Source organism: Anser cygnoides, chromosome 14 (genome assembly GCF_040182565.1).
Source record: "Anser cygnoides isolate HZ-2024a breed goose chromosome 14, Taihu_goose_T2T_genome, whole genome shotgun sequence".
Lineage (NCBI taxonomy): Eukaryota > Metazoa > Chordata > Aves > Anseriformes > Anatidae > Anser > Anser cygnoides.
In genome coordinates this window covers 3,532,530-3,555,456 of record NC_089886.1, presented here as the reverse complement: position 1 = coordinate 3,555,456, position 22,927 = coordinate 3,532,530, and the positions used below count along the sequence as shown (strand labels likewise).

At 42.8% G+C, this 22,927-nt stretch overlaps 1 protein-coding gene and 1 long non-coding RNA gene across 14 annotated transcripts in view; one reads left to right on the top strand and one right to left on the bottom strand.

Moving 5' to 3' along the window:
* Positions 1 to 7,616, top strand: part of MACROH2A1 (macroH2A.1 histone) — a 46,208-nt gene extending 38,592 nt beyond the window's left edge. For all 7 annotated transcript variants that reach the window (XM_066977048.1, XM_066977045.1, XM_066977047.1 and 4 more), the window contains 2 exons: positions 2,312 to 2,486; positions 6,903 to 7,616. In XM_066977048.1, coding sequence (XP_066833149.1) covers positions 2,312 to 2,486; positions 6,903 to 7,068 — 341 coding nt within the window. In that variant the 3' untranslated portion in view covers positions 7,069 to 7,616. The remainder of the gene's footprint in view (positions 1 to 2,311; positions 2,487 to 6,902) is intronic.
* Positions 227 to 22,673, bottom strand: LOC125181967 (uncharacterized). 7 transcript variants are annotated; one of them, XR_010824868.1, is made up of 7 exons: positions 22,413 to 22,623; positions 21,512 to 21,664; positions 18,167 to 18,286; positions 15,840 to 15,916; positions 11,288 to 11,439; positions 9,717 to 9,864; positions 227 to 1,512 (listed from the first exon to the last, which is right to left on the bottom strand). It is a non-coding gene; the product is annotated as an uncharacterized lncRNA (long non-coding RNA). The 7 variants fall into 7 exon arrangements; XR_010824867.1 differs by lacking the exon at positions 227 to 1,512 and adding an exon at positions 7,641 to 8,269; XR_010824870.1 differs by lacking the exon at positions 227 to 1,512 and adding an exon at positions 14,909 to 15,108 and having other exon boundaries at positions 9,689 to 9,864; positions 22,413 to 22,673.
* Between the last annotated feature and the right edge of the window lie 254 nt (positions 22,674 to 22,927).

The following is a 22,927-nucleotide window of genomic DNA, read 5'->3' as shown; positions in this document are numbered from 1 at the left end:
TTGTTCTACTAAAATATGTAGAATCAATTACTCTTATTTTTTTCAGTTGCTTATGTACGCCATTCCTTATCAACCTATTAACGAGTTGATCAAACTGTGCTAACAAATAGGTGGCAATTTGGAGAGAAAAATTTTCTTCTCAAACATCAATGCGTCCCTCAGATCTGAGTGCTGCTTGGCAGCCTGACCCTGTAGGGAGCTCTCTGCTACCCCAGCAGAAACTGGACTGCTGGAGAAGAATTGACATAAATCAATTTCTCAGTTATATGGATATCCAGTTTTCACATTTCCCAACTGCATGGGTATCCCTTTTAGTATAATAACCACAATCTTTACCTGAAATATAACTGTAAATAGCACAGAATGTGGCCATGATTCTTTCTGTTCGTTTCTATACCAAAAGTAAAACTTCCCCTTTCAGAGCATTTGCATTTGAAGTAAGGGATGGCCACTTTGGGTAATTAACGGCTGTCTTCAACAAAATCCTTATGAGTCAATTAACGGCTGCCCTAGAATACACTCTCTGTCTGAGAAGCATTATAGTTGGTGATGCGTATCGATACAGTATTTTATTCGTTCAGTGTGAAGATATTATCAGCATTTCACATCTGACTAGAGATATGTCAGCTGCTTTTATTAGATTTTTCTTGGATTTACGATGTAGTCTGGATCTGCCAACGTTTTAGTTGCATATAAGGACAAATTAAAGTTGCCTAACACTGAGGTTATTCAACATGTTGAGAATTTACAAACCTATAAAGACATAAATCCTTGTGCTTCCATTGTCCTTTAAAGTGTACTCTCCTGATTAACCTCCTGTCAGAATGCCACATGACAAAGTCTATTTTCTGTCTTCTTCAGCAGCTGCAGGATAGTATCCATATGTGATGATAGTGCTCCAAGAGTTATTTCTACTATATTTAAATTACAAAATGCCTCGTAAACATTCCAGAGTGGAGTAGAGCCTCTAAGCACCTTTGCAAAACTGATTTTTTAAAATTTAAACAAACAAAAAAGGTATTTTTCTTATTTTTTTTTTGAACAAACTCCCATTTTATTCCTGTGCTTCTGTGGCCTTGTATGATTATGTCCCAAAGCCTGTTATCGGGCTGACTCTTTGTGAAGGTTTGGTGCTGTCCTTGTGAGACCGACTAGATTTATTCCTTCCATGAGCTTGTGAATAAGATGTTCTAGTTTCATCTCTATTTTTAAACAACCAAAATTTACAAGTTCTTATCTGCAGCCACAGAGCTGTGAGGTCAGAAATGGCAGGGATCTCTCGCCCAGCTTTCCGGCAGGCAGAGCGCGGTTTGCTGCCCTGCGATGGGAAGCGGTGAACCCAGGATGCGTTCTGTTACCGAGACAGGGGCTGCTCTGGAGACTGGGTGTACGCAGTCTGTAGGCAGGCCCTCTTGTGTCTTGGTGATCCCCACGTGTCCCTGACAGTATCCTGGTGATAATATGATTAGTATGGTAAAAGTTCTCCATTTCTTCATACATCCAAGGCCTCACCTGTTGGCATATAAACAGCGTGAATCGAACTTTGTAAATCTATAAATGCAACCTGGCCAACTGTTTGTCAAAAATGTGACAAACGTTAACTAAGAGAGGCATTGTTTAAGAAGTCTTGGATGACCCATGCACATAAAAGCTTGAATAAAACTAGGCCCAACGTTTTGAAATCACAAAAAATATTCTTTATAGTTACTCAGAGACAAAGATGGAAATAAAGCAGATACTTGAATTCAACTCTTTTCCAGCCTTCCTTATCAGTTTGCAAAACACTAACAGCTCTGAAATAACCCAATTTGTGGTTCGGTGTGATCAGAAGTTGGCTAAACAAGCTGTGTGTTTAGCAGGAGTAGCTGAAGGTCACACAAGTCGTAACACCGACAGTGCAGCATCCTGGGATTTACTGTAGCTCTGCAATAAACTCCGAACCGAAGCGTGATCATCTCTTGAACAGGTTTATGTCCTAGCATATTACTGCCTTTCTCCTCAGACATTACATAGAGTTTGCACAGTCCCCAGTAGGAATGTGTTGCCTTTGATGTCAGTCATGAATTCTTGCTCTCTCTAAAATAAGCTCTATTATAACTGTGATTTATAAATTACCACAGCAAAGTACAGCTGGAAGTGGAAAAGTCTCTGTAATCATGTTGTTATATTTTAAGGCTGTGTGATTTGTAATCTAAAACATTCACAGGGGCTAAAGGAATGTCTGTCAATTGTTTGCTATTTTAATCACATATGCATTCTTTTAATCCTAATGAGAGGAAAGCAATTATGTTTCACTTTCATTTCTTACTAGCTGTTGTCAGTGCTGGCCACGGATTGCCTGCAAAATTTGTGATCCACTGTAATAGCCCAGGCTGGGGCTCAGACAAATGCGAGGAGCTGCTGGAAAAGACAGTGAAGAACTGCTTGGCTCTGGCTGATGAAAAGAAGCTGAAATCAATTGCGTTTCCTTCAATTGGCAGTGGCAGGTAAGGCTGTTACATAAACATGATAGTTGATACAGGCTACGTTTCCTAAGTGCCATCTCATATGTACCTGTCCCTTCTCAGGTACGAAACTCATTTCTACAATGCTAACTTCATTCTTGCTCGTTTGGATCAGTTCCCTGAATGCAATGTTTCTTCTGGGTTCCTTCAAGCTGCACATGGAGCCTGTAGTATTCTGAGGAGCAGTTAAACTTCAGCGTGTCTAGCAGTGATCCCTGCAGGCCTTTGAAGCATACAAATAGATTGAAGAGCATAAAAATAACTTTTTAAGAGTATATTAAAAGTATTTTTTCAGACTATTATTTGTTCATATAAACTGGGGATATGGAGGAGAGCACAAAGAAAAGTGGTCTCTTTTACCTAGTTTTACTGCATGTCGTAGAATGGCCAGAAGACATAGAATCATAGAAAGGTTTGGGTTGGCAGGGACCTTAAATATCATCCAGTTCCAACCCCCTGCCCAGGTCAGGGACACCTCCCACCAGCCCAGGTTGCTCCAAGCCCCGTCCAGCCTGGCCTTGAACACCTCCAGGGATGGAGCAACCACAGCTTCTCTGGGCAACCTGTTCCAGTGCCTCACCACCCTAATAGTAAAGAATTTGTTACTTACATCTAATCTAAATCTACCCTCTTTTAGTTTAAAGCCCTTACTCCTTGTCCTATCACTACACTCCCTGATAAAGAGTCCTTTACATGTCTCAGTATTTGTTTAAGCAGTAGACCCGAAGTGCCTTGATTCTCTGGATTTCCAAAATCACTGCAAGCTTTCACCCAAACTCCATAAGCTGAACTCCACGCAGTTTTATATCGTGGGACTCTCCCAGAAAAAAAAAAAAAAGTTTTAAAAAGTCTTTGTCAAGATTTTTGAAAGCCAGAGTATAAAGTTAAGGTCCTCTAGATTTGTACAGGATTCTCAGTGCCTTTGAATGCTGGATAATGTTTTTAAGAATCTAAATATGGACTTAGCATTTTAATTTAAGGCTCTTGTGTTTGGAAAGGATAGGGAGGTTTGGAGCACTTGGCCCTTGGTGGCTCAGAACGAAGACCAAATCTATGCTGAATCACACAGTGGTGTATTTAACTCTGAACAGCTGCCACTTTTGAAATTGCAATGAAAGAATTTGGCTGATCTTCACCAAGAATCTTCTTCCCATTGTGCCATGTTGCAACATTAGGTTAATATTGCATATTCTTTGTAGGGCAGAAAGCACTATTTGAGCTTTTGGGTGAATGACAGTGAAGAAATAGAAATTTTATTAGGATAATAAATTTAAGTGACTTGTGTCAGACGCAGCTCCAAATAAGGTGGTTTTGTATGGGTGGCATTTTAAGGAGGTAACTTGAGCAAACTTTATGGAATGGTAGAGCAATATAGTGGAAGATTTATACTGACCTGGTGAATTAGCTGTCGGATAAAGCAAGGCTACAAAAAATACCTTCCGTGGAGCCCTTTTTTTTTCTGGAGAGCTCCCAGTGAAGAACCTTTCCAAACCGTTGCTGCAAAGTAGTTGAGTGGTGTTGGAAGATGATGAAACCCTGAATAATCATGAGATCCACGTTCTGTTATGAAATCTGGTTACTGACAGGCAAGATCTGTGGCTATGTTCTCAGCTTGGCATATGCATGTTGCTCTTACTCAAGCCAGTTGAAGTGGTGCTTTGAAAAGATGGAGAGGAATCAACAGGCATTGAGAAATGTATGAGGTTGTATATTTTCCCTCTCCTCTTTAATTAGAGTAGTTCAAGCATAAATGAATTTTGGAGAAAACAGAATATATTCTGACAATACTCTTTACTTGTTTTTATAAAGTCAGAAGTGCTAAAAGAAGTAAAGCTTTTAAAGAAAGCAAATGCCAAAGACACCACATGTATGCAGCTGTTCTAGTACAGACATCTGTCAAGCAGACATCACCCAATAAACCCACATAAACAATTTCATTCTCTTTTATAGTTGAGGAATGGGATTACATGAGGGCAGTTCAAATAAATCATGGGGGAAAATAAAATAGCATACTTGTAGTGTTCGGTGGGCCAGATGCTCAGCTACAGCCAACTTGTGGAAAGCACAAATTGGGTGCTGTACAAAGGTAGCCTGGAGTTCACTCTGGTAGGGCCAGCAGGAGAACAGGGAAAGAAGAGTTTGGGATTGAAAATAAAATCATCCTCAAAGTAGGGATTTCGTTCTGAGGCTCCAACTTTGATCTGAATTGACACTAGCTTGGCTAAAGCCTCAAGCCACATTTCACGAGAATTTAACTCAGACCAGTAGATCGATGCAAGAGGCTCCTGTTTCTTCTTGCAGCGCACACACGGCCATTGGTCAGCATCCTACTTCCGATTTTTCCACTTTGTCTCTTTTCCTTCTTTAGAGAGTGGTCCTAAACAGCTCATTTTCATCAGCTTCCCTGTGTGCGTGCCTCCCTTTGATCAGGCTGCTCTTCTTTCGTTAGCCCAGCCACGATCACTTTGCAGGGACACAGCTGAAGTGGAGTTTGCATGGCTTCAGAGTCCTTGTCAGCACTGCAGAAACAGCGTGTACCCTGATTTTGATGCTGGCCTGTTCAGGAGCAAAGTTCCTCAGATATCTGCTCGCTATGTGCCAGGACGCAGCATTGCTACGTAACCGGCAAGGGATCAGATGCGGAGGCGCACTGACTCCAGGCCCCTTTCTCTGCGTAAGCCAACAGCAGGAATTAGCTCCGATGTCAGAACTGTGCTGTCAGTCGATTACCTTATCACGCAGCTGGTTCTGCCTGAGCAGCTCAGTTGTCTTTGGAAGAGAACAAGTGTTTTCACAGTGCTTTTTCCTTTTTTTCTCTCCTTCAGTGAGAGAACAAAATAGGCATTTTCAGAAAAGAAAGAAACAGCATGATGTGCTATTCCATGTCATCACTTCTGAAATATCACAAGCACTGTCCTCAGGCAGCGGGTGTAATACCCCGTTACAGGCAGCACTACCCCAGAATTGCTCTCACAGTATATTTTATGGTCAGGTAATGTGCAGTAAGCGGTCCGTGACACAGGCAATTGCCTTTCTCATTTTGTGTCTTGCAGCGTGTAATGAGAGGGAGAGTACAACAGTGTTTTATTTGCAGAGGTTGGTGCTTCAGTGGGCAAATGCTGTCATGTTGCACCTGTTAACACCAGAGGTGAATTTAGTCCAGCTTCTTCGAATTGCTGAGGAAACTCAGAAACTCACCTGTGTAATTTTTAAATTATTAATAATATTTCCCAATATTATAGGACAGTGTAACACACTTCTGTTGGCTTAAATGGAAGAATATATTAAACGTTACCAATCTTTTTGGATAAAAAAAATGGAAACTTGTCAAACTTAGAACTGTTAAGTCACTATCCATCTCTGCCACTCTGTATTGAAAATACACGTGAAAGTGGTTTTAGTATCTCCTTATCACCCTGTGTCTAAGAAAGATTTGCATAAATGCACACGTTATTACTTGGAGTGTTGACTGTCGTGCATCTGTAAGTGCATGTCAGTCAACCAAATGACGTTCAACAGCCTCTTCAAATTCTGTTGGGTCCTGCTCTTAACAGAAGGGTGACATCCCATCACCTTCAGACTGATTATTTCCGTGTACTTTACTGCGGCTTGGGGATTGCTCAGACTTTGACAAGGGCAAAACCACCCACTGGTGGGCAGAAGCACTTCCTGAGTAATACGGCAGCAAAGCTTAGACCACATTCCAGCACCAGGTGTAATTTGGGGCTTTTGCCATGACCTGTAAAACTTTTTCACAGTTGAGGTCGTGGCTTTGTTCAGACTGCTCTACTTGTGCTTGGCCTGTTCTAACATTAGATGAAACTTTCAGACAAGAGCTACAAGAGATAAATGAGGAAAGAAAACTGTAAGCAGAGTTCCTAGGCTAGGTACTCAGCTTTGAAATTCGGCCATGCACAGTTTAGTCATCTGAGAAAGCAGCAAGGTTTTTCTGTTTTCTCCTCTCATGCTGCTGTTATACCAAAAGTTCCAGGTCCCTTTTTATTTTTCTTCAGGGGTTGGTTTACTTTCACGATGGGTTTGACTCTGCAACTCTAAGGTATATGCAGTTTTCCTGAACACTTCAGGCTGGCTGGCCATTGGATTCCTCATCTGTTAAATGAGAATAATTGAGCCTTTGGATGGTGAAAGGTTCAACACATTAATGTGTGTGGACTGTGTTCGTGTATTGGGAATGCTTTCTTCTGTTTGAACATTTTAAGTCTTGCTTAAACAAACAACTTTGTAGCTTCTAATTCAGACTGTAAACACTAGCTTTGTAGCTTTATTTACTGTGCTGCATTAGAGAAAAGGCTGAGCCTTCCCTGCAAGGTTATGCCATCAAAAGCTTGTTCAGCAGGTCTTGATCTCCTTTCTTTTTTTTTCTGTTTCTTTTACTAGAAATGGTTTCCCAAAGCAAACGGCTGCCCAGCTGATCCTGAAAGCCATCTCCAGCTATTTTGTGTCAACAATGTCCTCTTCAATCAAGACGGTGTACTTTGTGCTCTTTGACAGTGAGAGTATAGGGATATACGTGCAGGAAATGGCCAAACTAGATGCCAACTAAGCATAGGAACCTACACAGTACCAGCTCCCTTCTACCCATCTTCTTCCCCCAAATCCTTAACTCATTGTGAAGCAGAACATCCCTTATTTTAAATTTTGCTCATCTAGGGAAATAAAGGTGTTTTTTTTGGATTTGTTTTAGTTTTTTTTTTACTTTCTAAAATGTTTTATGTTGGCACTGATAGTTGGCATTACTGCTGTTAATGCACTGTATCCCAGGCATCGTCTGAACTTAGTGTAATCTAGGAGATTTTATAGTTTTATTTTAATGAAGTATGGTTGAAGCAGAAAGCTGTTAGGAATATGTAGTCTTTTACATGTGAAAGAAACAGGCCGACCCTATTTTGTAACTGTGTTGTGGTGCTTTATCAATACATTGAGTGGCGTTCCTTTCATTTTTTAAAAGAACAGATGCTATAAACCTAATTTGTGTTTGTTTATTGTCTTAATGATAAATCTGGAAGAAAAGATACAGAAACCCTGTTGTTCTTAATTATATTTACAATTTTGAAATTGTGTGAATTGATTTAGTAAAATGTTTGAACTGTTGCTGTCAGTGTACTTTAATTAATTTTTCTCTTAAGTCTTTATTTTATGAATTCTGAAAAGGTAGCTGGGAGAAGGATGATGAAACACCAGATCTGAGCTAGCAGCCTGGAAGCTTGTTTGGAGATGGTAGGCATCTTACATGTACTGGCTGGATGACTACATGCTCGGTGACACAACTGAACTTTCTGCAGTGAGCACTCAGACTTTCCTGTTGGTGCTTCAGATCCTCCTGTTCAGAATCTGACTTAATTGGCTGTTTATTTTGAGAGGTCCAAGCCTTTTATATCAAGTAAGGCCTAGGGTTTTTTTTTGAACTAGTTCCAATCATTGAATATTGGCTTGTTTGAAGCCTTTTTCTATTTTTTTTCCCAAATCTTTATGAGCCCAGTTTGTACTGGTTGCCATATAGTTTGCACAGCTGAAATCCATACCAACATAAACCTTACGGAAGCCACTTGTTTTTGTACTCTGAGAAAGAAGAGGTTACATGTTCAAAAGCTATTGCATATGAATGCTCTCTCTGAAGAGGAAGCTCTTCCTTTGAAGTCTTCAGCCTACTTTCTATATAGTAGGCATACGTTTTCGATTTCTACAGAAAATTTCATTTGCTGATGAAAGAGTGCTTCTCATCCATCCTGGGTTGATCCAGAGCACTGAGTGGACAAAATTTGACTGACTGTTAAAAGTAAGCTCAGGACTCAGTATATGTATCCTGGATATCAAATATTAAAAACACATAGTTTAAGCTCCTGCAAGAGTTTGCTTTTTTGCACAGAATTTGGAATACTTGCAGTTTCAAGTGGAGTGCTCCAGAGGAACAACAGTGACAATACTAGAAGACAATTTAAGATAACAGTGCTGCTCTAAACATGTACACAAAGTTAAGAGGAGCAGAGAGTAAGTTAACTCTGTGCATCAAACATGTAAGGTGTTTGACCATACTACGAATGCAAACTTAATTTTTAAATGGCCGAAGTGTCAGTCTTTAATGGCAGCAGGTTAAGTGGCAATAAATAAGATGCAGTACTTTAGAATTTGAGAAAGGCACACTGCACTTTCCACAAATTTCACTAGGTGTCACTAAAAGGATTGAAGAGTAGACAGAAGCATGGATGAGGGTCACAAGGAAACACATAGTATGAAAAGGGCCCTGAGTTTTTAAGCTCAGAAGGGCATTTTTAATACAGGAGGAGTGTACACATCAAACCAACTGTGTACCCAACAAATTACAGCTTCTTGGCCTCTTTGCACTGTAGAATTTACTGTAATGTGTAAAGTCTTTTTAAGTCCCAAAATTTAGATGTCAGTAGCATGAAAAGTGTTTGATCAGGTGTATTTTCAAAGTAGTTAAAAGTACAACACCCCATGGTATTTAAATCTGACTTTTACACTGTTACACAAAATGAAGGGATGGTAACTTCTGTCTTTCAAGTATGAAAATCCTGAAGCAAACTGTAATGCAATTCAGATTACATGGACTTGTTTCTCCTGGCTTCAAATCTTCTCTGCTTATTCAGCCACTGGCACCACGAATAGCTCCACTGCTCCATTAGATTGCTTGTGACACTCAATTTGCCTTGTTTGAATCCAGGTCCTTTTGCCAATAAAGACCCATGAGCAGCTCCCACCTGGTGAGGATCTGAGCTCTCAGCATCACATCCCACAGTGAACAGAAACACTTATCAGTGCTTCTTACAGTGCCTTGAATAAGAAGGACAATGCCATGCTCACAGTGGGCAGGGCCCCAGCCTGAGAGCTTTCAGGAAGTCTGTTCTCATTATAACTCATAACTGAAACATCTTCTGCTCCTGTTTAAAATTGCTGGCAATTTTGAAGGTAGTTTCATAGGCAGCATCACTGTATTCTCCTTTTGTGCAAATACCAGAGCTTCCTCCTCCTTCCTAGCATTCACTTAAAAGCTCATAAAGCCTTGGTGTTTGCAGTAAATACTGTGATTCCATTGCTTTGACCCAGCCTGCTCTGAAAGTGACCTTGAACTGCTGCCCAGCTGGTCCCTACTGCACTTGGAGCAGGGGAAGTTTGCCTAGAGGAGGAGTTGGTGGTCTCTGACACAGCCTTGCCTTCCCAGTCAGCACTCACCCATGTTTCCCACAGCCTGAAGAATGCTGCTCTGAGGTCCTGAAATCCAGCAGGCTTTGTCAGGAAAGCAGAAGCCAAAGATCCTGAAGCAAGCTTGAACTCAGCCACATGGTGCAGCCCGAGTAGATTATGGCATATGGTCAAGAACCTAAAAAGCAACATATCTGGTTACATGCATAACAAGGAAAACAGAGGAAATTCCTGCTAACATGTACTGCGACCAAGACGATACCACTTTGGGAATCTTCCTAGCATTTTGTTATAGTTAAGTGTGCAAGCTCCATGCAAAAAATAATCACACTTCAGGAGAGCCACATACAGAAAGTCTCAAAGTACCTTTACAGCTTGTTCTTCTCTTGATAAGACCTTTAGGGATCTTATCTGAAAACAACAGTTAAAAATCACTGTCCTCTCTTTAGCAATTCAAGTACTTTAAAAGGTTAAAAGCATTTTGTCGCCAGTAGCAATTTCAATCAACTGCTTCAAATCTTGCTCTCCACTACTATTCTGCTTTTAGTCCAGACTTTTTCCACTGTGGAAGAGAAAGAACGGTATTAAAATGAATTTTGAGTGCATCAAAAGTCATGTAACTTTAGCAGTTTGCTCTGATTTTGCAGGCTATCATCCTCCCAAAGCTTTTCTCATCCTAAGCTGACAGCCTGTGTGATTAGTTAAGCAGGTATAATTACCCTACCACATTCACAGTCAGGTTGCCAGGCTGGGTTTTAGAAGCAATTAGCTGCTGACAGAAGTGTTACTTTGCCCTAGAGAGGAAGTAAGCAAAAATGTAAATCTGGGGTCTTTCCCCTGCCCCCCCTCTGCAGAGGAACAGCCCGCATTCATGCTGCAGCTCTTCTGCCTCTTTGGGTCCTTGCTTCCTGAAGTCCAGCCCCCACGTCCCACCCCACCCCAAAATGGAAGCAATGAACAACATTTGTGTAACCTCTAGTTTTCTAAAAGAGTTTGAGGAGGGCAGATTATTTAGGAACAGCAGCACAGATGTGTCTTCTGGATGATTAGTGCAGTGACGGACAGGTTAGACTTTGGGCCTCATGTTACATTCCACTTGAATCAGCCCTCCCTACTTCATGATTAGTTTAAGATTCACTAACAAAACTTGCTGCATTTGCTTCAGCTCCTCTCTCAACTTTTCAGAATTTGGATGTAGCATTTTGGCAGAGTCAGAGGTACAAGCAGGCTCCTAGCACTCGCATCCAGCCCACAACCCCGACTGAGATCTCCCCACTGCTCTTAGACATGCCCTGGACATTGGGTATGACCCAGGCTGCTTCAGCTCATCCTGCCCTGCAACAGAGAGGGAGCATCAGTAAAAGCAAGGTGGCCAAGCAAAGGCTGATCCCAATAAAGGTGGGCGATGGGAAGCACGGAAATGTATTGGGGCTTTTTTGCCGAGAACAAATGCTGCTTATGTACAAGCTTATCATAATTACAAAATGTCATTCTATGACTCATTAGGAGCAGCATCAGCATGATTATAAGCACTATATGAAAATGTGAAGATATTAATAGCTAGAAGGGAGAGCTGCTGATCCTTCAGCATTCAGACATACCATGGTGAAGTCAGCGAAGTATTTGTGCAAGCGCGAGGAAGGCTGGAATCCGACGCACCAGGCCTGAGCAGAGCACTTTTAGAAATACTTTTCCTCAATAAAAAGGAGGCAGGAACTTTGTTTCTCTCCAGACATCTGATGAATCTGAGAAGCTAAGAATTCAGAGAGAGTACACCAAAAGGTAAGATAAAGCACGGAACAGGGGTGCACAGGCTGAAACAGCGAGAAGACTCCTTGTTAGCCAAACAAGCAGAAGTTTGCAGAAAAACAAGGCTCCAATTTCCCTGTGTTAACACCAAGTTTTTGTGAGCTCTCTTCCCCTTGATCCTAGCTAAAATTGGGTTTTCTAGCCTGAATAACAGCATTGACAGGAGCTGCAGGTGCCCGGGCACTTGAAGATCAGGTCTGTAGCCCGTGGTAACTAGTGACATACTGTGCTCCGTGGTGGTTTTACGGAGGACAGTAATACCTAAAGCTGCAGTGGCAACCCAGAGGGAGCAGCATAATTGATAGGCCTGAAGAGTGCAGGTAAGTAGAAGGATTGTATTTATATCCCCGGCGTGAAACCCAATGGGAACCAGGCTATTGCACACTGGCTAAAGCGCTTGAAAATTGCCACCAATTCCTTTCTGTATTGAGTTCTTCAGAGATTTAGTTCATTCCTCCATCGAATCCTACTTAATGCCTCCACAACTCATGTTTAACCATTATCACTAGCAGCCAGCTCATAAACGCTTCCTCCTTGTCAGACACCACGGACAGGAATCAAGGGGAGATGATACCGCCGTTCCCTAATACAAAGCAAGGAGCGACAACGCTTCACAGCGTAGCCTACGAAATCCCAACTCTTCCCCGCTTTCTCACCAGCCTGGCTAACAGAAGAAATTTGATATTTCTGCACCTTGAAATGACTAGCCTTCTTAGGCTTAGGAGAATAAATTAAAGTTGAGCCAAAGTATGCCTCAGCTGCAGCGATGGGCAGATTGATTTGCTTTCCATCTGGGAGATTAAATTCCACTGCCAAAAAAATGGCACCAGCATAATTAGCTGTCAGTCAAGTTGCAAAGAGACAGACTATGTGGGATAATTGAAAGCCCTGCAGCTTCTCATTACATACTACAGTAGCCCTATTTGCAAATTTCCACCTTGAGGAGGTTCCCCGAATGTTGTCAGGATTGTACTTACTCCTCCTGGCGCATTCTTCTGAAGTGAAACAGGAATATTGTGCAGAGATGGATTAATTTTAAGTAATTCTCACTTAACCTAAGTTGGCTATAATATATTTGTCAACAGCCCCTGACAGCTCCACTAGGCTTTAATTGCAAGCAAATCCAAACAACCAGAAGGAAGCAGTAGCTCTTCAACTCCGCTTATGCCCAGGAGACACCTTTCTAGGCCTAAAAACCTCCTAAAAAAATCACCTCCCTTCTTTTTTTTTTTCTCCACACAATATCCCTCCCTTATGGTTTCTCTTATTATTTCTCATAATGAGCCTATCAGCCTGCAGTGTTACAGATGTGTATGTTTCATTTAAAATAATCAACTTTTCTTTTCCCCCTCCCGTTTCGTGAAGCTCAGGAGTGGTTCAGCAATGGCTGAGCGTACAGAAAAAGTTTAGGAGAGCTGAGCGGCTCTGATGGTCACATTGATGGCTGCGGGCTCATTTTGGTAAGATGGTGAGAGGCAAAGAGGGCCCTAAGAGTAAGACACATTACAGTCCTCATCCTAAAAACACAGGGAGCATGCAAAGCATTTGACTTGTGTATAAAAGCAGCCAGTACTGACCGCAATCTCTTTTTCAGGTGAGCATCTCTACTTTGTCACCCTTCACCAGAAACTGCCCAGCTCACCAATAAAACAAAGAATTGGGCCCATCGCTCTTGCCAATTCCCCACAAAGGAAACGGTTACCGCCAGCTCTGCTGAAGGCTTCTGCCATCCTTCACTCCCCAGGAGAGGAGGCAGGGCTGTGCCACTGGCCTTACAACCAGGCATTATCTGATCACGTCTGCACTAATGTGCTTTTATGCCAGTGTAACCGAGGTGGGAGGAGATGGGGGAGATTCTGTGGGCTTTGCCTGCTTCTGGCAGCTTTAAAGTTCTCCACGCAGAAAGGTTACTGCTTCCCACAGAAGAGGGAGCCAGTGTCACACCTCCCACATGGCTCTGAAAGCTCTGAGCTAATAAAGCCCAGCCTAATACACTAATAACTCTTCTTAAACCAGAGCTTTCATTATAAAGAGTAATTTATGTTCACCTTTAAGAGCACCACAAGCCTGAGCCCTCTTACAGGCCCAGATTTGCCTCTCGCCTCCCTGTAGCACTTCCCTGGAGCTGGGAGTATTTCCAGACCTGCTGGGGACTCACTGGTGTAAACTGGGAGCCAAATGGAACCGAACGGGTAGCTCAAGAAGTGCCGAAGCTGAAGTAACTACCTCGCTGCTGTGATGTGGTGGGAGGCTGGCTTGGCACAAACCAGCAAGGCAGAAACTGCAGAAATCGGCGTGAAACTATTTCTGATCATTTCGGCTCCATCAGAAGTATAAACACAATCTACTCCTACGTCTAGAGGGAGCAGGTTGGGATTTCGCACGCAGTCGTGTCTCCTGCTGGCTTATCCTCACGCAGGTTAGGAAAGGAAAAATCGTCCCTCTTGTCTGGGTACAATGGGCCTTTATGATTTATTAGACAGTCCTCCTTTTTTGCCTCAATTACTCACTTCAAAAGGGGGTGGAAATGGGACATTCCTAGCCCTAATACTAAATGCATGTAGTCAATAAAAAAAGAAAAAACACTGAAAAATGTTTAAAGGGAGGGTGCTTAAGTTATTGCAACCCTTGGGAGCATTAATGTATGTGCCAACAAGTTACTGTATGCGGCTTTAACATGCTTATTTATTCTGCTGTGTAATAAAACTCTGTCTTAAACAGTGCCAAAACCTGTTTGCCATGGCAACCCCTCATCACACATGTGTTCCAGTACTACTTACAAGCACCTTCTTAAAGAGAAATACATAGCAGGATGAATGGCTCGTGACCTCCGGGGCATTTTACAAAGTTTTAAGCACCCAAGTAAATATTACTTTGGACTGAACTATTTCTCCCAGGTATTCCCCCCCCCCCCCCCCCCCCCCTTTTTGAGTAACTCTTTAAGCAGTGAAGCAAAGCCTGTTCCCTGCTCACTTCCCTCCAAGTGGGGTTGTAAGGGCTTGGACAAAGCACAGAGCCCAGCTTTTACCTGGCAGGCCTCAGGTGCTGCCTCTTGGCTGGGGAGGCATGGCAGAAATCAGCTGGTCTTCTGCAGTTTCAGGGGCACCGCAGCTGTTCCTGGAGTAATTACTCATCCTTTGTATTGGCACAAGAAAATAGATGCTTCCCTCCTCCCACTCGCACTAAATGCTTGCACAGTCTAGCCACTGGCCTTTAAATCCAAGCGTGCACATGTTCGTAATAAAGCCACGTAATGTTAGTGTTACACTTACCAGCTCCGCGAGTGCCCAGCCCAGGAAAGGGGTTGACTCTGGGTCCTTTTTCCATTGCTTAAGTTACCGCTGTGCCTTAAAACTGGCGAGACAAGCTCGTTTCCCACAGCACGGGGAAGATGCATCCTAGCAGGAACTTACCTGAGGCAGGGTAGGTACAGCACAGCCTGCTGAACCATCCTCAAGTACAGGGCTCCGCAGCATGGGGATCCCTGGAGGAAAGTGGGTCCCTCGGGTGGCTTCCTCCAACACGCCTGCCCACAGCTACACACAGCTCTACGTGGAGGAGCAGTTCCTCAGCCTTGCTGGGTACAAACTCCCACTGGCTCAGCAAGCAAAGCCTGGTTGATCGAGGTTTATTATTATTATTGGCTGTTTGTTCTGCCAATGCCTCCGCTGCCCATGAGCAGCATATTTCATATTTCCCAAGCTGATCACAGGCCAGCATGCTAGGATGCTGCACCTTTACTCTGCCTGTTTGGGGAGGGCCGGGCTGGCTGCCCATGCTCAGGAGGCTGAGGCAGCCAGATGCTGCTGGGGGAGGCTCACCAGCAGCTGCAAGGACCCCGCTCATCTGCCTGCCTGACAAAGCCGCTCAGCCCCTGAGGACGACTCCCAGGAGATCCCCACCACCACCACCACCGGAGCGCTGCCTGGGTGGGGTCCATGCTTGGGACATCCATGACTCTGCTAACCTCACTGGACTCTACTAATTCGATCGCTAGAGGAATCACAGAACAGAATCACAGTGTATCGGGTTGGAAGGGACCCACAAAGATCACCGATTCCAGCTCCTGGCTCCACACAGCACTACCTAAGAATTAAAACTTTACACAAGTTAGGGGCGTCTTAGTCTTCTGGCACCATAACACAAATTTCTGCACAAGAAAGCTCAGTTTAATCCTTACAGAAAAACCTCTCTGAAATTTATCGGGCTCTTCTAGGCCACGCACGTCCTCCAGGGTTGACGAACTCCCCACACTTCATCTCCCAGCTAAATCCCAATCCCAGACCCTCACAGAGCCTGGTGGGAGGGAGAGAGCCAGTCCCCAAAAGGCAAAGGGAACCTTACCAGAAACATTCGCAGTGACATTGCCTCTTGTCGTCAGGTCCAGGGGAAAGACCTTTCCAGCACCCAGGAGAGAAATCCTAGAAAGTACCAAAATACAGTCATTTGAAAAATAAATAGGTGTATATAAAGCAAGGAAAGAAAACAGTGTATTCTTAATGCTCCATTATTAACGGTACTCAGTAAGGGATTTTCTGCTTTGCTGGAGCATGTAACAGGCTTAAATAAGAATCCCTATCAGAACATAACTTTGTAATTATGTAGATAACGTTTGCTATTGTAACAACAACGTAAGTGCTCAAGCTCCATTGGTTACACATTTCTTTGGGTAACAGAGATGTCTCTCAGCTCGTGCTTCAGCAAGACCACAAGTGTCACCTTGACAAACGAGCAACCATTTAAGACTCCAGGCATTTAGTAGTGCTGTCCTCTGCTCTTAGGGAGAGGTTCAGCTACTGGTTCCTGGCACAATTCCTAAAGAGTTGTGCCAGGGATGAATGTTGATCTTCTAGCCCCATGAGCAGCATTAGTTAACCATTTCCAGCCTCATCATTAGCAAACCTCAGCACTAGCTCAGTGCATCCTTTCAGAGCTCAGCAGGCAGTACTCAAAGTGAAAACCTCCAGGAGCTCCCAGCAGAGGGGAAAAAAAGCATCTTTGTGGTGCTTGTAGTGAAATTTTCCTGTTTTCACCATGTTTGTTTGTAGAAAGCCTCTAGAAATAGAGCTATCTGGGGACTGTATCCAAACACTTCCGCGTTTCTCGCTTTCCCCAGAATAACACCACCGCTCCTGGGTGTTTGGGGGGAAGCAGGTGAAATATTCCATTTTCTTTCTTTTCTCACTGATTGACCACGTTTGTGATCTCAGTGACCAACACGGAACATAAATGTCCCTGCAAATATAAGTTCCAGGACATAACCCAAGATTTCTCAGTGTGCAGAACTGAAGTGTAACAGTTCTGTACAGTAAGTGATTCCTTCTGGTAAGCTGTGACCTGCTCCTGTGCGATTGCAGTGGATGTGTTTTACTGCCCTGGCAGTGGGATCGATCCCTTCCACAGTAAGTCTTGTAAACAGATCCGTTCCTTGCCGGAGAGCTGATTTTTGATCAGCTCCGTGTGAGTCAAAAATTGTGCTGAAATGTCTGATTACGAACACTTCTGTCATGTCTTACGGCTTCCCAAATCCCAACTGGAAAACATCTTGATATAATACCGTGTCATCAGTTTAAAAGAACATATAAAGTTAGGTTTATTGAGCTGCAATCTTGCAGTGCATTTGCAAAATTCAGAAAATATGTTAATGTGTTATTTCTCCTAAAAGTAGTCACTGAAAACACACACTGATCTACTTGTGCATGTGTTTACAATTATTTCTGCACGTTACTGTGCCCAAATAACTGTTAGAAAAATTTCCAAGCTAGTGTGTGTATGTTTAGTTTTACTCAAATTCCCATAAATGCATAAGAAATCTCTGCTGCCTAGAGACTCGAAAACGTAGTTTTAACTGGAATCAAATATCATGAGTGATACCTATTACTGCATCCTACCCGCCTATTCCATTATAACTTGGAGGCATCGTAATATTTCGTGTCATTACATAGTGCTGGAGGCATGAAAACTCTCCAGGCTGATTAGCATCTTGCCATTCCTCACAGTAAAGCACCTAATCCATCGGAAAGGACTGCTAGCTCTCGGCTGATCATTCATTTGTCTCATTGAAACCCTATGACTCCATTTTAAGAGCTTTTTTATAGACTCGTATAAAGGAGAAAGTGAACTTTTTAACATGTTTGCACTCCACTAAGTCAATACACATAAAAAGAAGTACAACTGGGGTTCCTACATGGATATATGGCCCAGAAGTGCTAAGCTGGTAAAGAGATCCAGCTACTAGTTAGGCAGGAGATTAACATGATTGCCTTTTCTTCACATTGCTAACTGCCTCCTAGAAGCAAGGGGCATCCAGAAAACCAACAGGAGGATGAGCCAGGTCCTGGACTCCCCAGACAGAGGTTTTACCCAGTAAATTCATGTGGCTTTTTGCCAGACTAGTACATCTTAACTCTGGTTATAGTTGCCTATCAGTCTTTTCAAGGCCAGTCTAAATTAACAGCATTTATAGTTGCTACATACAGAACATGAAGACTTTGTGGTGGATGTTAGAAAACAAGCTCTCTTTGGATGGACACGTGCACACCCCTTTAGCAGAGTCCCATAGCACCACTGTTACTGATGGTATTGATGGTATAGGGCCTTGCTGTTCAAGGAAATGCACAACTTCAAGATGATGAGTAGCCTCTGTCCCAACAGGTCTATAATGCAAATACCTGGTACTTGTCCAGATCTTTCCCACATCAATACAGAGAGCTGAGTCAAGGGAGGGAGAAATTAAAAGCAGCTTCTCTCCACTGCTGTTGTTCCAGGCACTTGGCCCCTCACTCCAATGCCTGCGAGATGGTAAGAGAGAGGAACTTAGAGGAAGCAAAACAGAAGATTCTCAGCAGCTGCAAGATGCAGCAAATGAAAGGAACATGTTTTTAAATAGAAACCATCAGTACCAGTACAGCTGTCAACTGCACTTTGCCCAAAAAGGGAATTTTTATTAAGCTCTGTAAAAGCTTCTAAATCTGGAACTTTAAAAGCATTTTTCTCTGTATAAAATGAAAGCTTACAATGGCATATCTTCATTGAAAGCCAACGTTAGAGCAAGAGCTTCACCAAGAGAATAGCTGAGATGAATGTTGTTATTAATTATCATTTAAACTTCTACAGTTTGTGAAACGCTGTTGAAGTAAAGTTGATCAGGATCTCCCAGCCAGATGGCTAAGGAAATGCCATCCACCAGCCTTTCCCACAGGTTATCTCCTTCATACTTTGTAACTTCCAAGATGTCCACACCACCAGCAAAGTTTAACAGAGGTTTAATCTGAAGTTAACAATCCCAGTACGGTACCGCTGATTGCTCAGGTTGCAGGAATCTGAGTGGCATTTGGGAAGCAATGAAAGAAATACAGAAAACCTCAAAGGACAGTCTGAGGCCATTATCTCAGGCCATGTAAATCAACGCAACCCTGGACTGTCTCTAGGTCTGAAAAAGATTTTGCTTCTTGAAGCCAGTGCTGAGCTGTGCAGCCAGGAAGCAGGGACTGAAGGAGGCAACAGTACAGACAAGCAATGGATTTATCAAGAAGCATATATTGGTCAGGAAACGCACAGAGAATCTCAGGACCTTCATCATCCTGCCCAACAGTTCATCCCACACCACCACGAGGGGTTCCCAGTGGTTCTGGTCGTCCTCTGACCCCACAGAGCCAAGCTTCCTGGAGCGAGCAGCAGGCAAGAGAGAAGGGATCACAGAGGACCATGCATAAGAAGCCTCCTGCATTTCCAACTTCCTCAGCAAGTCTGAAAACAGCGACCCTGTCCACCAACCAGGTGTGAACGTCAGCAGGAATTAGTCAAAAATGAAATGAAAGTTCAAGCGAGGAGGTGTAGCAAGGCAAGCAGGCCTTCAGCTGCTGGGTCCCAATAGACATGTACACAACAAGACAAATATGTTCATTTGTAAGCCTAAAATTTACAAGAGCCCAGCTGCATCGCCCTGCTCCAACACAATGTGTCCATAACTGTATTAAGAGACCGACTGCTGGGGAAAGTGACCCGGAGAACTGGGTACTTACACAAACTTGGACCTTTAACTTCTTGGTGGCACCTTTTCCGTGTTGTAAGACATGGATATAAACACAACCCTCGTCTCACAGTATAAAAAATGTTTAGGATTGTAAAGCATCAGGTTAGAATGAGTTACAGCAACAGGGACTAACTAATCAAGACACTTCCACTACTTGTTTCCTCTGACTGGACAGAAGACCTGGGAGCCACCAAAGGCACTGCTGAGCTTCGCCAAGCAGCAGACAAGGCTTCATGTCATGGGCAAATTTACTGTGGAAGATTTGAGGTGAACAGTGAAAGACACTGACAGGTACAGCAGTGCAGGCCGTGCCCGGTGCCCACCGCAGTCAAACATTTTGAAGTCAGCTATAGAGGTGGTTTCAGAGCAGTGGCCATGCAGACCATGTTCCCTAGGCCCATACCCAAAGTTTTGCAGGAAAATCTTGATTTATGTACCCAAATAGCACCAAATTGACCTCATCACCCAGGGATTAAGGTAATCTTGCAATAATTGCAAGCTTCCTATATAACTGGAAATACTGATTTGTGCTGTTTGAAAGGGAAAAAGGTTTAGAAAATTTTGATTCCACAGGAACTGTAGACCCTTCAAACAGCAAGGTAGTTAGCTTTTAATTCCCAAAGTCTTAAAAGGACACCAAAAAAGAAAATATCATCATCTTTGGGCAAGTGAGTACAGTACAGCAGGTAACATGTAAGTGAAGTGTTTAAGTGTTTCTACTGTTACTCTAACTCGTAATGTACTTGGGAAGACCTGCTGGAAGTTCAGCTATCACAGGCAACTTGACAACAATTTGAAATATGGCATACCCAAAATAACATCTGGGACACAACAAGCAGTCTAAGCAGCAAATACAATGTTTGCCCATACGTTATGAGCCCGAACATGTGGAATAACATAATGAGAGTTTGAAATGCTTTAAAGTTTAACTTTATTACCTCACTCAGTGCCCTGTTAACTAGGTCTAATTTTAATCAGCCAACTGTCTTAATTTAGTTGCAGCAGAATTATCTTCTAGGGATGGTGGGAACTACATGTCACTGCCACATTACATTTATTCAAGGACCAGCATTCCTGGAGTGCTTCTCATTCTAAGTGGCTTTGTTTCAGAAACAACGGGTAGTATAATTTTATCTGGCCCTGATGACAGTCTTGGGATTGATTTCACCATACTCTCACAATGATAGGTTTCTCAGAGGTCCTCCGAGTTTCTAAGCTGCCCATATCAGCAGAATGACCACGACTCTACTCGCAACTTGGAGGAGAGGCCATAAGAGACAGGCCATCCTGAAGACAACTCTCAAGCCAAAATACATGGACCTTTCCATATCTGTACAGTCCAACAAGAGATCTCTAACTCCCCTTATCTCTAAATGGCAAGATTTCCAAGCAGCTCTTTTCCTTTAAAATTAAAGAGACAACCTGTTTTTTTAATTAAAAAAGCCAGTGCCCTCCTGAGAGATACACAAAAGGGAGGGGAAACCACAGCCAAGTGAACAGGATCCACTCTCTGATATGCAGTTTGTGCATGGTTAATGGATGTTGGGCATTAATATTTCTTACCCTTTTGTCTGTGTTCACTGTAATAGAAACCCCTGTCTAGACTGAGTGGCTACTACAAGTAATCCCAGTAATATCCAGTAAAATCACTCTGAAATGCGATAGCTATAGTTATCAAGGAGCACCAGGATTAACTTGATTGATTGAACAATGGACTTCTGGTTTTTAACATGATCTATATGTGTCCCAAAATCAAAAAATATACATATGGTTGTAAACCCTTCAATTCAGGGCAACTTATCATAGTCTGTAAATGTACCGACACACCCTAAAAGGAGAGAGATTAGTGCTGCTTCAGAATGAAAGGATAAATGGCAATGGCCATAAAGAAATACTTTCACTTAACCAGCCACTGCTTCTGCAAGGACAGGACACATCAGCCTCTCTACTGGCAGCCAGGGAACAAACAATACATACTTGCCTCAATCTTTCCTTAAAAGTCCTCTTCTGAAAAGACATCACAGCTGATGATGTTTGTGGTAAGTTCAACCAAGAGAGACATCTCCTCCTGGAGCAGCCTCTGCAGTAACTCAGTAAACTATCATGCCATGGGACAAGGAGAGCTGGAGCCTACCTAGAGGGATAAGATTACTTTCACTGTACTTGATGAATTTAAATGGGTGGTAAAGTTTCTGGGTCAAGGTGTAGAGTGTCATCTACTTCCACTATGAGCACATGGTGGTTTTCTTGCTAACCTGGGCCTGCAAGGGTGCACCTGATATCGTTGCTTTGAGCTGAGATAATCTGGGGTGCTTATGGCTGACCTTTCCAAGGGCTGATTCACAACAATTAATAATTAGTCAGAGATGTAAGACCTGGAACTAGAACTCCTGCATCCATGTCTAGCTCAGCCTACAGTCCTCTTCAGAAGTTTGGTCAAACTCTTGAGTTCTTTTTATAGACTAGTGTGGGCCTGGAAACAAGAAACACAGAATTTCTATCCAGCAAAACAGAGCCAACAGTAACCAAATGTACAGTTAGGTAGAGGATCGATCACTTCTCATGCTAGGAAAACATCAACCTTTAGAAAAGTTACACGTTAGCTCACATTCTTTCAAGGAACCACCACTTAAGAGTGGAATTTTATATTGGGAATTCACAATCAATTCCCACTATTTTAAAAGGGAATTATGTCAATATAGTTGCAGCAGCACCTGGCTGTACAGAAGGTGACAAGAGTCACCTAGCTAATGATAGCTTTTGTACTATGATATTCTCTTCAGGGACAGCTTTGGAATGACCTCACAAAAAGATGGGCACTTCTTCTCATCTATAGCATGCTAACAGACATTGCAATTGCAAGAAAACAGAAAACCACTAACCTTAGTGAATTCTTCATTTGTTCATATTATTTGTGCCTCAATCACACAATGACATAAAATACTTGGTCATTAAGTTTTCAAGCTCTACCATGTGCTGCAGCAAAATGACAAACATCCTTCCAACCCTCTCTGCCTTCCTTTTTATGATGTACCTGTGAATCATGCTTCCTTTTGTTCCTGCATGAAAATGGCAGAACAGGTGGTTCCTGTTTGTTTGAAAAACACAATTAAAAGAGCTCTCACTGTATTGCTAGTTGTTGAGTAGCTCACACTTACTCACCTGGGACAAGTCTGCTGTAACGAGGCCACTTGTTCCCTTTGTTTCTGTAAGCAATCCAATTTGAATAGGGCAGAGCAGGAAAGGGAGCTCTACGGAAATTCCCCCATTCATTTATTTTTAACTTTTCCAGTGGAAATGTTTTTGTTTCCAGAATCTGGGGCTGTACCTGTTGCCTTCCTCAAATTCTGATGGAATCTGATGTTTAAAATGAGCAAGAGATACTTGATTTAAGTCC